This window comes from Pseudophryne corroboree, chromosome 5 (assembly GCF_028390025.1).
Source record: "Pseudophryne corroboree isolate aPseCor3 chromosome 5, aPseCor3.hap2, whole genome shotgun sequence".
NCBI classification, from domain to species: Eukaryota; Metazoa; Chordata; class Amphibia; order Anura; family Myobatrachidae; genus Pseudophryne; species Pseudophryne corroboree.
In genome coordinates this window covers 536,092,371-536,110,781 of record NC_086448.1, presented here as the reverse complement: position 1 = coordinate 536,110,781, position 18,411 = coordinate 536,092,371, and the positions used below count along the sequence as shown (strand labels likewise).

The window sequence follows — 18,411 nt, the reverse complement described above, 5'->3', positions numbered from 1 at the left end:
CATAGACAGCTCTCATTCAAGGTATTGAGGGTAGGGTTACATTTGGAGGCACCGCGTGAGATAGAAGTTACACTCAGGCCCTGTTACACCACAGGTGTCAGCTGCCATTAATTATTATTGATAAAGTCCTCACATCCCTAAAAATAAAATACAAATATGGGAAAGAAGCAAAGGAACAGGGAGAAGGTTGGACATAAAGCCATTGCTGTATCAGTTGGGAGAGTTGAAGCCATTAGAGAATGTAAAAGTATGGACAAACAAGAGTACCATAAGGGACCAGGCTTAAAGGAAGAGGTGACATGCAAGTTTGTGGGAACTTTTGTAAATAACCTAGGTGTGGAAAATGAAAAAATATTAGATGTCCCTGTAGAGTTGAAGAAGAGAAAGAAAAAATCAAAGGACAAGAAAGTCAGACTTGATCCCCACCTAAAGGATAGTGAGGGAGGTGTTAGTGACAACCTTGCTCATACTTTGGTCGCTAACATGGATTATGGAATGAAAGGAGATAAGAATGTTCTACCACTGAAAGAGAGAGTTCCAGGGGAAGTGAAGATAGATGTAGGTATACAGAAATTAGAAACTGTGCTAAAGCAAATAGCTGAGGATTATAAGAAACATGGACAATTAGTATTAGCTCTGCCAAAAGATCAACAGAAGGACCTGCTTTCCCTGTTTCTAACTTCCATTGAGGAACCAACAAGAAGAGATAGCCCAGTGGATCTACAGACCCCGATAGAGGTGATAAGACATATAGCACTGGACAGGTCTAAACATATTTATCAGTTGTTGGAGGTTCTAGATGAAACCCGATGGAAGCTAAAAGAAGAACAGATGTTTAACACCAAAATTGATGAGAGGAACGAAGAGCTTGAAAGAGAACTTTGGTTTATACAGAGAGAGATGGAAACCATGGCATCTGATGAAAGACAAACCAGAGTGGATCAGGAGCAACAAAAGTTGATAATGTACCAGCAGCAGGAAGACAATATTCATTCTCTGGAATCAAAAATAACTGAGTTGTCTGAATTATTGGAAGTGGGTAAAGAAACTGAAAAGGAGGATCATATTCGTCTGAATGAAATGAAAGAAAGACTGTCTCAGCTAGAATCTGAGAATAAAATACTCAAGGATGCCAACTTCCTAAACAACTGTCCTGAAGACCGTATCCATGAATTTTCTATGCGACCGGATACTAAGGACATAGCATTACAGACTGAGGTAGTGGATGGTATATTGCTGAGACAATCTTCTATGAATAAAGTTGATAGTAAAGGGACACAGTATATGTCTCTCAAAATGACTGGCACAGTAATATGGTTCCATGTGAAGAAAGGCTATGGCTTCATTAAAAGGCATGACACCGGAGAAGACATATTTGTACATTGGACATCCATAACGAAGAATAACCCCCTAAAACTGTTGTACAGTGTAGGAGATGGAGAGAAAGTAGAATTTGAAGTGTTGGAAGGGGAAAAGGGTGTACATGCAGCAAATGTGACTGGCATAGGTGGAGTACCAGTGAAAGGGAGTCGATTTGCTCCAAACCGACGAGGATCATACAGCTATTGTTATCAACCACGAGAAAAAGCGGTTGATGAAGGAAGTGCATATTCAGAACAAAGGCAAGGGAGAGATCCAGCTCCATGTCATCCTTCTACAACCTTACATTACCGACCTCTCTCGAGATTCAATGGTAGATTAAATCAGTCCCAGGATCAAGAAACGGAAAATTCAGATGCTAAAGACTCGATAACTTTAGAAGCTTCGTTAGAGAAAGAAACTAGTCTCAGTGACAATCGTAGTGAGGTACATGATAACTTTACCCTAGCACAATCTCTTAAATCTTCCATCCGAAGTCCAGTACTAAAAGAAGTCAATAAATCAGGTGTAGAAGAGCTAGGGAAACCAGCACGATCAGAGAACACTATCACAGGGAGGCATGAAGGCTATGTAGTTCCATCCCTCCCTATTTGGCCAACAGTTAAAATGGTTGAGATGAGGTGGCTTGCTAATGGATGTGAATGAATATATACTATTTTAGCATAGTGAGTAAGGTAGATGGTGCATTGGCACCTAAAGATGTTAAACAGTGACAATGCACCAGGGGGAGAAATGTAACCCTGATTTAGGGTTTAAACAACACTTATACTGAGGTAGTTATAATATGGTGACTAATATGGAGTATAAGCATATATATTATTCATATATAAAAGTTAATGGATGTTGTAATACTGTATGCATGTTGTGAGGTAAATAATACAGTTCACAGATATGTAATTGTATGTACATTGATGTAAATGTAGTGGTGAATACAATTAAGGCTTATTTTATGGTTTCACAGTGTATCTAAAGGGTTAATGTCCTTGTGCTCCTAACTGTCAATCACCTAGTGGGGTGATTGCCAGTGGGCGGAGCATCACCTCAGAGTGGGTCATGTGACTACTAGAGAGGGGTGGAGAGGTGCTGTGAGTGTAGCTGAGGGAGAGACTGCATATCCCTTGGTGAGAGGACATAGTTTTTTGCTGCTCCGGCCGCCGCTCGCATTAGAGCTGAGCGGTATACATTGCGGCGGCCGGAGGGGGCTTAGTGTGTGTAGCCAGAACAGGGCTTCCTTACTGTAAAGGTGGTGACAGCAGCATTGAGACTCAGCACTGTTCACAGAACCCGGCATCAGCGCTAGTCAACTCACCCAGCAGTATTGGAAGGGCGCACCTATGACAGGGAGACAGAGAGGGTTCCTCCTATTACCGGCACAGACTCTGACAGCCACAACAAAGAAGCCAGGACCAGCAGCAGAGGCTCCATTCTGTATGGCTGTCAGTGTAAGGGAGGAGTCGGGGGAGCATCCTGCAGCAGCATCACTAGATCGTAGAAGTGTGAGTGCATAATCCAGCCATTTATATTACCCCTACACTAAGCACAGCAAGCCATAGGTGACTATTGTACATAGTCAATTTCATATTGGGACTAAGGACTCCAGGGCTAGGCCGCAATAATGGCTATTAAGTCGGAGGATAGTAATGGGTCACAGTAGTCAGAGTGACCTATAATTACAGTTCCATGTATGGCTTAATCATAGTGCTAAGGAGAAGGTAGAAAGCACTGGGTATATATATGTAACAGGAGGAGTGGAGTGAAACTTGAACTGTTTAACGCTTCATAAATAGTTTTAAAGCTCCCCCATATATCAGCATCACATCAGTCAAAGGAGAGCCAGAGACATTGTTCCGCAGCGCTAAATAGAAAGTAACACCCTAAAGCTGCCACCTAATGTGTGTATTTATGCCCCTGAATTAGCAGAATTAGAGTCAAGGACATTAAAGGTAGCCATACTACAGTGACATTGGATGGATGTTAAAGCCTCTTAGCCACAAAGGATTAGAATATCATCCCGATTCAAGGACTAGCTTGTGGCACTTTAATACAACTGTGTTATATGTATATTCGTGAACCCGTAAGAAGGTCTGACACGTAAGAGACTATTAGTTATAAAGTTAAAGGATTTGAGCTCGCTGTGACTATGATAAGAGAAACCATCTCTTGCAGATATATTTAATATAGACTCATCCTAAGAGACAACAATAATTTGAGGCATACAGGAATCGAAAAGCTATATATGCTCTGAAATATAGAAAGCATCAGCTACTTCAAATGGACACAAGGACGCAGCATAACAAAGGTTTATCATACCAGCTTCTTAGGAGTTTAGTTTAATACTGGACAACTACGGTAACATTTTTACTGAGGAAAGGATACAGATTCCTTGGTAATCAACTGTTGATGTTACTATCTATGAGCTAAATAGATACTTTCTGTTATCTGCCAAGGAGGAACTATAAGTAACCTTATAGGAGAAAGTAATCGCTACCATAAGTAGACTGAGCCAAACATCTTTCTCTTTAACTGAAGGGAGAACTGATAGTTGATACTAAAACATAGTGTCAAACATTCTGTATTAACTGCTGTTATTTTTAGGAAGTTTATGGGCCCTTATAGTGCACTATCATATTAAGAGTACCCGGGTCACTCTAACACCTAAGGGTGTCTTGAAAAGAAAAAGGATTTGTTGTATTGCATGCAGGTACTGTGTATAGGCCTAATTGACAGGGGGTTAGCATGGATTAATGACTTAAAGGGGAATGTGTAATTGATGAAATGTTAATGTATACTTAATCCATTTGGTACTGGTCATTAAAGTGTTATACTTTCCATGTGTGTGTGGTCCGTCTGGAAGTTGATCTGAAGATCCTGGAAGAAAGAGACAGGTATATTAGATAATATATCTATGATATAAGGGAATCATCCCCTAAGGATAGAGATCAGGCTTACTCAAGCAAGCCTTAACGGTAGTTAAATACTACACATAGCTTGAGTGGAGGCACAGCTATTAGGTAACCATCCCTTAATAGAATACATAGACAGCTCTCGTTCAAGGTATTGAGGGTAGGGTTACATATGTTTACATCACAATAAGGAATTTGCATAAACATATAAACATACTAGTATGTTCATAAGGACATTCTTCATATTTCTACAGTACGAAAGAGAAGCAGCACAGCCAGGCCACATCCCACACTGCCAAGAGATGCAGATGCTGGCAATGCAGGTAAGCTTTTAGTGTAAACACATATTCTGAAAACACATAGAAAAGCAGAATGTTAATGTTTATCTTATCACATAGGTTCTTCTTCAGCAAACCCCCCTCCACTAAGGCGCACATCACAGGGCTCGGATACTCAACATAGGAGGCCAACCAAGAGACGCCGTCTTGAGGCTGAATCACCAGTAGCATCCTCACCACGCCAACGGCGCATCTCCACAGTGTCGGCCCTGCCACCACAAGCCATTTTGGCCAGCCCACAAAGCGAGGATCCACAATCCCCTCAGCTGTCTGGTGAGTAAACATAACAATTACTTGTAAAGAAGTTAAAAAAACAGTGGGGTATTAACCTGGAGAAGGCATAAGGAAGTGATAAACCAGTGCTATGTGCAAGGTGATAAAGGCAGCAGCCAAACAGATCCTAACTGTTAATTTACATATTGGAGCTGTTTGGTTTGTGCCTTTATCACCTTGCACATATCACTGGTTTATCACTTCCTTATGTCTTCTCCAGGTTAATTCATCTGCCCCACTGTTTGTGCACAGCAAAAAAACTGTGTCACAAATAAACAGTCATCCTTGTAATAATCACCAACAGCAAGCACATGTGGGTAAGGTATTTTTTTTTGGTTAATTTTCAGATGTGATGTTGGGCATAGCAACAAAAAATTTTGTTTTTAAACTTTGCTAGAAACAGCTACATAAATTTTAAGTCTCATCCAATTGTTTTGCATGCCCAACATCACCAGTTCTAAACATAGGCCACCTTAAGACTTTTTCCCCCATTGTTAATGTATTCATTTTTTAACACTATATTTGTTTAAGTTTTGGCCAGACCACTGACTGCCTTGAACAATGTATGAGTGTATTGCTCAACACATTTATTGTATTGTGTGTGTTGTACAAAAGGAAGCTTCATACACAATATGTAAATGTAGTAATTTGTATTTGTTAGAGTTCTTCGTGTTCGCACATTAATTATGGCTCAGAGTCCAACAATTCCCTCAAACATTTTTCAACTGAGTAGTGAACGTTAGAAGCCACATATTTATACAAAAAGGTGAGCAACATAGTTAAGTTTAGGCCACAATCTATTTATCAATTCCAACATGAACATTAAGAAGTAATGCATGTTGACGTAAAGCTATAAAAAGACCAATGCAAAATATTGACTAAATAGTGGCTGTCTTGAACCCCATACAGAACCACCCATCATGGCCGAGGATGCCCAGCAGGAAAGTGACCAGCAGGATACGTACACACTACACTTGCAAGCGATAGATCCTACCCAGCCAACCACGCCACAGGACATACCCCAATCACCCCAAACATCCCACAGCCCCCAATTGAGCCCAATACCAACCCAGCAACAAATGGCCCCAGAGTTTTGGAGCAGTTGGGCCACACAACAGGTGCAACACTATGTGTGCCTGAACACCCATACCCAATACCTTGCCAGTCTGCCCCATCATCTGCCTAGACTCAGTCGAAACTCAGGCAGACTGATAGTTCAGGTTGGCAGAATTGCCAATTCAATGGAGCAGATGAGGGCAGACAACAGCCAAATGCAAGCCAATCTGCAACGCATCATGGATGAGCAACAGCTGCAGCAACAAGCCCTCATTCAACTGATTCAACACAACCAAATGATTAACGAAAACCTGTCCAGAATTATTGCAAACAACACTGCCGCTAATAGCCAACTCACTGCAAGCCTAAATAACCTCAGCCAAAGCCTTAATGTGTTGGCATCACACCAACTAAGCTCTAGCTCGGGAACAACTACACCAAGTCAGACCCCACTTAACTCCCCAGTTAGACGCTCCAGCAGAACCCGGACCAACGAACCAGGGCAATCCTCTGCACCCAGCACACACAAAAAAAATAATAATGACGGCTGCAGCAAATAGTTTGTTACAAATAATGTTTTTGGTTTTGTTTCACGGCCGCACATGCATTTTCACGGTAGAGATTTCAAATACAAATGCATAGTAAATGACCGAGTTCTATACCTAAACAGCCGCGTTTGACCGATGGTGTATTCATTTGTATTTTTACTACACAGCCGTAAAAAAAATACGAATGCCCTCATCACTGCCGAGATTTGAGTTTAGTAAATTCCCGAGATGACACTTTGAAGAAAAAACACCATCTCAGTCAAAATCGTGAGCTTAGTAAATATACCCCACTGTGTGTATGTATCCTAATGAGTTATAAACAAGCAAACTCAGAGGAAATTGTTGCCAAGCTGGGAGATCTATTGCCAGACAGAAACTTTGCTACATTGTATGTTTTTTTAGGATTGTGCATGCTATGAAGCTTTAAAAAGTTGTGATTTATTGATATTTAATACATTTTATATGTTTTAACAAACTGTTTGTATCCATTTCCTGTGCGCTGTAATACCAGTCGTTCTTTCTTTGATTTTGTCTAAACTAATAGGGTTGAGTAGCCCTATATTACTGGCTACACAGAAATTGAAGTAATAAAGTGCTGGGTCAATCTTTTTTTCTATATTCAGGTTCTGTATCAGCAGGAGCAGAGAGGGGTCTTGCAACAGCAGGGGCAGAGAGAGGCGCTACAGCATCCAGGGCAGAGAGATGTGCTGCAGCATCCAGGGCAGAGAGATGTGCTGCAGCAGCCAGGGCAGAAGGTGGTGCTGCAGCAGCCGGGGCAGAGAGAGGCGCTACAGCATCCAGGGCAGAGAGATGTGCTGCAGCATCCAGGGCAGAGAGATGTGCTGCAGCAGCCAGGGCAGAAACAGGTGCTGCAGCAGTGAGGGCTGCAGGACAAAAGTAACCCCGGCTGCACAGCTACAAGCAGTGAGAATATAAAGAGGGCGGGCAGAGCTCCGGCATCTGCTGGATGTCAGTGTCTCCTGCTGTCACCACTAGCCTGACCTGTTCAACACCTAGTCTCTGAATCTGAGTCAGTGTGCGCCCCATCTGCGCCCTCTAAGTTTTTTGGTGCCCGGAGCACGCACTCCACTGGAGCCACCCTCGCTACACCCCTGGGTGTAAGCACTGCTTTTTCTCTGATGGCACAGAAACAGCAAGTTCTACTGTTGTTGCTGGTATATTCTAACACTGTTATCTGGAACTTTCTCCATTCCACCTACTTTATTGACCAGGATAACACTTACCTGGCTACCTTCAGCAGTTTATGTAAGTTCCTGTACGTTTTTGTTCCTGCACTAGTACCTATTTACATAGAAAAAAAAAAAGTGTTTAAGTGCTACTGGTACCAACCCGCATGCATCTTGTGATATTTGCAACTTTGCATGTGTCCACACACATTTTACAGCTGTGATTTGTTGTGCAATTGTGGCCATCTGTATACCTGTTTTCTTCCGGTTGCGTTGGTCTCCTGTAGATTCTCTGGTTTCCTCCTGTAGTTCAAAACATACTAGTAGATTATTTTGCTTCTAACAAAATCAATACCCTACCTCACAACTGTCCTGGTTGAGATGGGACAGTTCTGAATTTGGAAGCTCAAACTAGAAATTGAAGAAGTCAGAAAGGACAGCTTGTTTTTTTCTTTATAAAAATATATACAGTCAATGTTACAAATTCACATCCACAGAGTGCTGTGTTGGAACTATGGGAGGTGCATGTGGGATGTGACAACTATGGGTCCTGGAGTTGAAGACTAACAATATCAAGTCACATCCCACTTTCAGGCCTTTGCTCTCACAAGACTACTGTTCTGTTCAACAAAAAAGTAGAGTGGGAGGCTAGGAAGCTAAATAGTCACCTGCACAAATCTGCTATGAGAGGCCTTGGAATGCCGGTTCTGTCCTCAAATGCATTTCAGTAGGTCCACTTCCTAGAGTATACACTACTTTATTCAATATTTTCCAGATAACATTATTCAGATATAGTATTTTGTAATTTAATTTTGATACAGAATATAAACATTTTAAGCCTAATGCTGAGCTGAATGCAAAACAGTTGGTTGATGATCCCATCAGTTTGTATAGGTTACTTGAAGAACAGAGCATGGTTGTTTCAGTGCACTATTAAAAAATAAATACATTTGAGAGTTTTATATCAACCTTCTGACACTCCAGATAGGTACTCTCTTTATTTCTATCTTGAGCATGTACAGTACAGTATTTACTATATGGGGTTTGTAATTTGAAAGTATTGACTTTAGCATTGGCACAATCTGGGGTCTCAGACTTGGGAACTTAGCCTTCTAAAAAAGCCCAAGGAAACAAACAAGTTGGATTGGATTTTTAAAAAGTTATTTCAGAAATATTCTCTCTGCTTTATAGTAAATGCTACAGTTAAAACAGGTTGGTTGAATTGTTTAACTAGCCATAATGAACATCTAGAACTGTAGGTACTGTATGTGGTTCACTAGGGCAGCAGTTAGAAGTAGGCAGCGCTAAAACTAGACAATTTAGGTGTGTACAGAAAACCACTTATCTCTTTGCAATTACTGTAGATGACAGTTATAAAAGATATTATATTAGTATACAATGAAAGTAAATTTGTACCCATGGATAAGAGAACAATTATATTTTTGTACAATACCTGTTATAGAGATAAAAACTCCATTACTGACGGGGAAAACGTATTCTGTACACCAGCACAAATTGCAATCTGATACGGTACCACTGGAGCTGAGAACACAACTACAGTGGCTGGATTCAAATGTAACAGCATATTACAAGACAGAGCTTTTAAAGCAGACTGACACAAATGATTGTGGCTCATCAAGTACACATTTGTTTAAATGTTAAAAGTCTCCAATATCACACATTACGTCCATGTCACGTCTTTTTAAAGAAATTCAGTCATCTTCCTGTATGACCACATTGTAGTTCTCGTTGCCAGACAGTATGAGGTTGTCTCATCCTGCTAATGCAAAAAAAAACTTCTATCAGAAAACACTCAATTGTAGTCAGTTTTATCAGTCAGTCAAGTCCACTTGTCAACTGTGTTATCTGTAGTTTACACTTGCATATTTACTACCAAATTATCTATATGATCCCATTTCTTCTTAAAACCGATTCAGCTTATTTGGTATTAGAAACAGAATGTTTTGATTTATCAGTTCTATCTAATGGGCCTTACACACTAGCAGATCTCACTGCACGATATGAACGTTCTCGTTCATTAATGAACGAGAACTTGTTCATATCGTGCAGTGTGTAGGCACCAGCGATGAATGATGCGCGGCTCCGCGCTCATTAATTGTTGGTGCCCCATCGCATGCAGGCCAATATGGACAATCTCGTCCATATTAGCATGCACTGCTATGGAGCCGAGTGATGGGGGGAGTGAAGAAACTTCACTCCCCCCGTCACCCCCCCTGCGCCGCCGGGTCACCTGTCAGCTGTATCCGCCATTGGGCAACTCGTCGGCGGATTGCCGAGTGTGTAGGGCCCATAACAGTAGCTTGTATTAGTAGATTTTAGAAAATAAATGTGTGTGTGTTGCATACAGTATTGTTTATTATCTTGTTATCCTTTGTGACCACTGTGCTGTAATATACAGTATTATTGTATTCACAGTTGTCAAACTGTACGTGAAAATTAATTTTTTAGCAAATGCCAGTGACTTAGACATACTAACGGGCATATATAGCAATATTATTTTGATCAAAATAATCTGGAAAAGGATGTTTTCACATTATTTTAGCATTGCTTAAATGTACTAAAGGGTATTTGGAGGAGAATTCATTACATTCTCCCCCAAGCCCTTAATATCAATTTTTTTAAAGTACTCAAATCAAAGTAATTGGAACCGTACCGTGTTTATTCCTAGTAAGGAGAAATGGAGCGAGTTCTAATAGGAAGTTCCGGATACCTTCCTTCCTCCCTCTATGCACATCACCAGCATCCAAGCACGACAGTCCAAAGAGGATGCAGGTAGATATAGCCAAAAGCCGCCAATGCGTTACGAGTTTATAACTCTTCCTCAGGGCTGTATCCCTGAGGAAGAGTTACAAAACTTGAAAAGCGTAGAGTCTAATTGAAATGATACAATTGCATGTATGACTTTTGGCACATCTTCAGAGATAATTAAGTGGTTGATTCTGGCTATGTTCCTCAGATGATTGTGACTGATACCTGATGTTTAAGAGTCAAGCCACCATTCAAGATAACACAAAGATTCCACACATGATCAGTGTTTTGTATTTATGAACCCCCATGTGTGAGTCTAGTAGGTTGGCTATGATGCACTCTTGTCCTTTGATGCTGAGGTCCTATCAGAAGGACCTCTGTTTTGTAAGGATTTAGTCGCAGCCAACTGGCACTCATCCACTTCTGGAGCTCAGCTAGACAGCCATTTAGGTTTGTTAACGGTGAGAAATGATTTGACTCAGCTAAGGACTGTGCCATCCAGTCCACAGAAATTGTTCAGCTACTCAATCAATCCCATGGTCCACAGTATCAAGTGCAGAGAGAGATCCAGAAGGATTACGATTGAACAGTCACCTCTATCACTTGCCATCAGAAGATCATTTAGCTTACATACCAAGGCTGTTTCAGTGCTATGTCTTCTGAATCCTGACTGCAATGGATCATAAATATCATGGGTTGTCACATGGGCTTTCAGTTGAGTTGCAACCACTTTCTCAATAACCTTTACTAGATTTTTGATACCAGTCTGTAGTTAATCATGCAGTCAGGATTCTACATTAGTTTAATTGTGAAATTTCACAGTGATGAATCACCACCATGATCCAGTAGTTTCCTCAGAAGGGTATTTATTAACTTGTTCAATCTGGAATTATTAAGTTTTCTGACAACCATTGAAATCCATGTATTAATAAATCTGTTATATTGTGTATACTTTATATTAGAAAAGAAACACTATTCAAGAGCAAAGACACACTGTCATGTACAAAGTAACACTATCATGGTCCGAAACAAAGTAACCATGAGATGTGGTCTGTCAAAATGCCCTAAAAATTTAGCAAAACAGTGTATGGTCCCTGATCTTTTTTGAAGCCCTCCACAAGTAAGGAAGTGAGATAATGATCTCAGGCCAGTCATAAAAGATTGTATGTGTAATGTATCTACCAGAATAATGTCCCATGGGGCCGAGGAGCAGTCTGCTACAAGGGAAAAATGGCTAAGGAATCTGTAAGAGGTGAGGATTTCTTAGAAGGTTACGTTCTTTGTGCTCTGAACGAAAAGATATGGAGTGGTAAGTCCTGAGCACAAGAACGTGACGCTGAAATGATGACTAGGTATAAATAATAACCCCTAGCAACCTAACTCCGTTATTTCACCCGCGTGGTCTGTCTACGCCTGCGAGACTATGTGTTCTTGGGCCCACAGCAGCCGCGTTTGAAGGGCGGATTAGGTCTGCCCAACTCCGATGCCCCCCTGGTCTTAGTATGAGACAAGGTGTAAACGGAGACGGGATGATAACAAGGGGACCTATAACTAAACACAATAACTGAGCTAGGCGCTACGACAGAACTACAAACTAATAGTATGTGCAGCACAGCCGCCAAAGGAAAAAGGAAACCAAGGTACGCTATCCAAACCCTACACTGCACCGCCGTATACCAGGTAGGACAGCTATGGCAGAACACCTCCGCAAAAACACTTAAAGGAACAAGAATAAATGGAATTCCACGGCCAAGGCCGCAAGGCATGGCTGAAGGCCGCTACTCACAACACCGGGAACCACCGTAAGCGAACCGGAATCTTCGGATCTCAAACGCAGGTAACTACCGACAGGAAGGCAGGGAGAAGTACAAAGATTAGCTTTCGACACCAGGAGTCAGGACCACCGGAACAAGATGACTGGATTCAGAACACTGGACAGGGAATTTTCTCCAGAGCAGGAACAGCTCACAGGAAGCTATCACCGGCGTCTGTTTAATGCACTGGGACAGAATATAACAGGGAGCCCTCCAATGGCTATAGAGGACCTAATAAGTGATGTCGTACAGCTGCCTTGCTGCATGACTCAGAGTTAAGCAGGTGTATTTAATATTAACATGGCAATGGGGAACGCAGTCCGCCTGTGGCGTCCCTGTTGCCATGGACCCGGCGGCTCAGAGCGCACGGCATCCTGGCATTGCCAGGGACCCGGCGGCTCAGCGTGCATGGCATCCTGCCGTTGCTAGGCGCCGTGCGGGGGAACAGGGAGGTGCGGCGGCCGTGACTGTTGCTCGGCAACGGTCGGGGCACCGGACAGAGCCACTGCACCTAACAGTACCCCCACCTTGAGGAGAGGTTAAAGAAACCCCTAGATCCGGGTTTCTGAGGAAATTCCTGAAAGAACAATCTCTTAAGTTTAGGGGCATGTAAATCCTTGTCCAGGACCCAAGACCTTTCCTCCAGGCCATACCCCTTCCAATGAACCAAAAAATAGAGCCTACCACGAGAAAACTTAGAATCTAAGACTTTCTCCACAAGGAACTCTTGTTGACCCTGAACATCCACCGGTGGTCTACCCTGAAAAGTCTTCAGAGGGAATCTCTTGGAAAAAATATATTGCTTCAAAAGAGAACAGTGGAAAGTGTTGCCGATTTTAAGTGATTTAGGCAACCGTAGCCGAAAAGCCACTGGATTGACTTTCTTGACAATAAGAAATGGTCCAATAAATCTGGGTCCCAATCTAGCCGAGGGTTGTTGGAGCTTGATGTTGTGGGTTGACAACCACACCTTATCCCCCACCTTAAATGTGCACGGGCGTCGGGACCTATCAGAAAAAACTTTCTCTCGGAAAGCAGCCTTCTCAAGGGCAAGGTGTACCTTTCTCCAAATAACTCTGAGACGGGAAGTTAAGGTCAATGAAGAGGCTGGACAATGAGGAGTAAAGGAATTGGCCCTAGAATGAAAGCCCAGGACCGAAAAGAATGGAGACTCCTTGGTGGAAGAATGGCAAGAGTTATTATAGGCAAACTCGGCCAGAGGAAGAAAACTTGACCAATCGTTCTGAAGTTTGGCAGAATAAAGACGTAAGTATTGTTTTAGTGACTGATTAACGCGTTCAGTCTGTCCGTCAGACTGTGGAGGGTATCCAGATGTTAAAGAGAGTTTCATGTTTAATGAGGCACAAAAACGTTTCCAAAAATGGGCAATGAATTGTGGCCCCCGGTCTGAGACTATATCCACGGGTAAACCATGAAGCCTGAAGACATGGCGGAGAAACAGAACTGCCAAAACTTGAGCGGAGGGTAATCGGGGAAGAGCAATGAAACGGTCCACCACTACACAAATGACCCAGAATCCAGATGAAAGAGGAAGATCCACCACGAAATCCATGGAAATGTGTGACCATGGCCTGAGTGGAATTGCCAGAGGCATGAGTTGCTCGACCGGAAGACATCGGGATATCTTGTGCTGAGCACAAACCTGACAGGAAAGGACAAATTCCCTTACATCCTTGGAAAGATTAGGCCACCACACCGAGCGAGAGATTAAGTCCAAGGTTTTAGCAATACCCGGATGACCAGAAACCTTACTATCATGAAACTCAGCAAGGACAGTGCCTCTCAAGAACTCAGGGACGAAGAGACGATCAACAGGAGTAACACTGGGAGCCTGCTGCTGAAGCTGAACTAGTTGTGTGAATAAATCCTGTGTGAGGCCGGCCCGGATGACGGACGATGAGACAATGGGAGTTGCGGAAGAAAGGTTATCGTGAGCAGGAAGAAAACAACGTGACAGGGCATCGGCTTTGGTATTCTTAGAACCGGGCCTGAAGGTGATGATGAACTTAAATCGAGTAAAAAACAGCGCCCAACGTGCCTGCCGGGCATTTAGCCGTTTTGCTGATTCAATATACTGTAGATTCTTGTGGTCAGTGAACACAGTAATGGTATGCTTCGCTCCTTCAAGCCAGTGCCTCCACTCCTCGAAAGCCCATTTAACTGCCAGCAACTCTCGATTACCAACATCATAGTAGGATTCAGCGGAGGAGAATCTCCTGGACATGAAGGCACACGGGTGTAACTCCAGAGACTCGGGGTCTTCCTGAGAAAGGATGGCTTCCACTCCAACCTCAGGGGCGTTCACCTCGACAATAAAGGGAAGATCTGGGTTAGGGTGTCTGAGTACTGGAGCTGAGACAAAGGCCTGTTTTAGGGCCAGGAAGGCAGACTTGGCTTGAGGCGACCAATTGGAAGGATCAGCTCCTTTCTTTATCAAAGCAACAATAGGAGCAACTAAATCTGAAAAGGCATGAATAAAATGCCTATAATAGTTCACAAAACCTAAGAATCGCTGGATAGCCTTTAAGTTAGTGGGTTGCGTCCAGCTTAGGATTGCCTGGAGTTTCTTTGGTTCCATGTAAAACCCCTTTGGAGAAATAATATATCCTAAAAAGGACACCTCCGTGATGTGGAAATCACATTTCTCCAGTTTAGCGTACAAATGATTCTCCCGTAACCTCTGAAGTACTAGTCGCACATGGGCCACATGCTGATCGGAAGACTCAGAATAAATCAAAATGTCGTCTAAATAAATTACCACAAACTTTCCTAGAAAGTCACGAAGGACATCGTTAATAAGATCCTGAAACACCGCAGGAGCATTAGACAGACCGAATGGCATTACAAGATATTCGTAATGTCCAGACTGTGTACTGAAAGCCGTCTTCCATTCATCCCCAGATCTTATTCGGATGAGGTTGTAGGCCCCTCTGAGATCGATTTTGGAGAAAATAACCGCAGTACGGAGCTGATCAAACAGTACCGAAGTCAACGGCAAGGGTTAGGTGTTTTTAATAGAAATCTTATTCAAGGCCCGATAATCAATACACGGTCTAAGAGATCCATCTTTTTTCTCAACAACCCCCCCCCCCCGCACTTAACGGAGATTTCGAGGTCCTAATAAACCCCTTCTTCAGGCTCTCCTGTACATAATCATCCATAGCCTTAGTCTCATGGCCAGATAATGCATATAGTCTTCCTTTTGGCAGAGTGGCACCAGGGACTAAGTCAATGGCGCAGTCATATGACTGATGAGGAGGCAGAATATCCGCATTACCCTTAGAGAAAACGTCAGCAAAATCCTGATATTCCGAAGGTATAAGTTCCGAAGTGAGAGCCGCGACCCGGACTGGACAAGAAATACATTCTTTAACACAAAAAAAACTCCACCGGGAAATTTCCCCAGACCGCTAATCTATGGTGGGATTATGAAAGGCAAGCCAGGGGTGACCTAAAACAACAGGCACAGCCGGACAATGGGTAAGATAAAACTCAATTTTCTCAGAATGTAAGGCCCCTACTATCAGTTGTACTGGGGGGGGGGGGCGATGAGTAATTACCCCATTAGAGAGTGGACCACCGTCTAACCCATGCATGGTGATAGGTCTATCTAAAGGAGACTGCTGAATTCCCAAAGCCTGAGCCCAGGCAAGATCCATAAAATTCCCCACAGCCCCGCTGTCAATAAAGGCTGACACAAACGAACTGAGACTTCCAGAAGAAATTTTTACAGGAATTAACAGGGAATCATTTGAGGAGATTAACTGCAGACCCAAGTGAACCCCCTCACAATTCACTTGGTCAGAGCGTTTCCCTACTTATTTGGACAGTTACTCGCCATTTGTCCCTTACCACAATATAAGCAGAGTCCCGACTTTAGCCTTCTGGCTCTTTCTTCTGGAGACAGCTGGGAGAGACCCACTTGCATAGGCTCCTCGACGTCCTCAGGGAAAGCATATACACCTGGACTAGACCTGAAACTAGCCCCTCTTTCAGCCCTCCGTTCTCGGAGACGATGGTCAATCTTAATAGCAAGCTCCATGAGCTTATCTAAAGTCTCCGGAGCTGGATACTGAAGAAGGCTATCCTTAATAACTTCAGACAAACCGAGGCAAAACTGACTGCGCAGGGCCGGACCATTCCAGCCACAGTCGTTCGACCAACGGCGAAATTCCGTACAATAGGCCTCGGCGGGACTTTTACCCTGTTTAAGTGCACGTAAGTGGCTTTCGGCCGATGCTTCCCTATCTGGATCATCATACAATAAGCCTAACGATTTAAAGAAGGCATCTACTGTTTGTAAGGCTGCATCATCAGATTATAACCCAAAAGCCCAGGTTTGGGGATCACCTTGAAGCAAAGACATCACAATGCCCACCCGCTGAGACTCTGTACCTGAAGACCGGGGCCTTAAGCGAAAATACAGTTTACAGGCTTCCTTAAAATTAAAGAAATCTTTTTGGTTACCTGAAAAGCGATCAGGAAGGTGCATTTTTAGTTCAGGAGTCACACTCGGGGAAGCCCGCAGGAGATCTTCCTGCGACCTTACCCGAAGGGTAAGATCCTGCACCATCTGAGTGAGTTCCTGAATCTGATTGGCCAAAAGCTGATTGGGATTCATGAGGACAGAACTCCAACACCTCCCCAGTTAGACTATTGGATTAATTTTGCTTATGTAAAGTTTTGTTTGTTTTTTTATGGCCGGTGATAATGTTACGTTCTTTGTGCTCTGAACGAAAAGATATGGAGTGGTAAGTCCTGAGCACAAGAACGTGGCGCTGAAATGATGACTAGGTATAAATAATAACCCCTAGCAACCTAACTCCGTTGTTTTACCCGCGTGGTCCGTCTACGCCTGCGAGACTATGTGTTCTTGGGCCCACGGCATCCGCGTTTGAAGGGCGGATTAGGTCTGCCCAACTCCGATGCCCCCCGGTCTTAGTATGAGACAAGGCGTAAATGGAGACGGGTTGATAACAAGGGGACTTCTTACTAAACACAACGACTGAGCTAGGGGCTACGACAGAACTACAAACTAATAGTATGTGCAGCACAGCCGCCAAAGGAAAAAGGAAACCAAGGTACGCTATCCAAACCCTACACGGCACCGCCGTATACCAGGTAGGACAGCTATGGCAGAACACCTCCGCAAAAACACCCAAAGGAACAAGAATAAACAGAATTCCACGGCCAAGGCCGCAAGGCGTGGCTGAAGGCCGCTACTCACAACACCGGGAACCACCGTAAGCGAACCGGAATCTTCAGATCTCAAACGCAGGTAACTACCGACGGGAAGGCAGGGAGAAGTACAAAGATTAGCTTCCGACACCAGGAGTCAGGACCACCGGAACAAGATGACTGGATACAGATCACCAGACCGGCGGCTCCGAGTGCACGGCGTCCTGGCGTTGCCAGGTACCCATCGGCTCAGCGCGCACGGCGTCCTGGCATTGCTAGGCGCCGTGCGGGGGAACAGGGAGGCGCGGCGGCTGTGACCGTTGCTCGGCAACGGTCGGGGTGCCGGACAAAGCCGCAGCGCCGAACAAGAAGGGCTTTGCCATGCTGACTTGCTCCATGAAACTTCTTGTGACCTTCTACATGTCAATGGCATTTCATATTCGGTGCAAGTGACATTTTCATTTTTTTTCTATTATTTTAGCTGAAATTGAACAACTAATAATCATTTTTTGCATTTGTAAGCCTTGGAAGTCTTTTCTGGATTAATCCCAAATCTCCAAATTACATGCAGTTTAAGACAAACTAAATATGGATTTTGAAAGACTATCCCTATTCTAGCTATGCCACTGTAATTATAGTAGCAATGGCCCAATCCTGGTATCTCTGGCTGGTTAATACAAGAATACATATAAGGAAAATGTTCATTAAAATGGCATTCACTGAGAGAATAAATATGTTGTTTGACTGGTGGAATCTCATTTTGATGTGCAAATCTTCCCAGTTTATTATTACAGGTTGAGTATCCCATATCCAAATATTCCGAAATACGGAATATTCCAAAATACGGACATTTTGGATTGAGAGTGAGATAGTGAAACCTTTGTTTTTTGATGGCTCAATGTACACAAACTTTGTTTAATACACAAAGTTATTAAACATATTGT

General features: G+C 43.2%; 1 protein-coding gene across 1 annotated transcript; it reads left to right on the top strand.

Moving 5' to 3' along the window:
- The first annotated feature begins 4,540 nt into the window (after window positions 1-4,540).
- LOC134927991 (uncharacterized) lies at window positions 4,541-6,973 on the top strand. The gene is made up of 3 exons (XM_063923179.1): window positions 4,541-4,606; window positions 4,682-4,894; window positions 5,804-6,973. Exon 3 carries the CDS (start codon window positions 5,815-5,817, stop codon window positions 6,508-6,510), a length of 696 nt encoding a protein of 231 aa, XP_063779249.1. The 5' UTR covers window positions 4,541-4,606; window positions 4,682-4,894; window positions 5,804-5,814; the 3' UTR covers window positions 6,511-6,973.
- The last annotated feature ends 11,438 nt before the right edge of the window (window positions 6,974-18,411 follow it).

Coding starts and splice junctions, on each gene's coding strand:
- LOC134927991 (XM_063923179.1), top strand. CDS start 5,815: ATGGCCGAGGATGCCCAGCAGGAAAGTGACCAGCAGGATACGTACACA.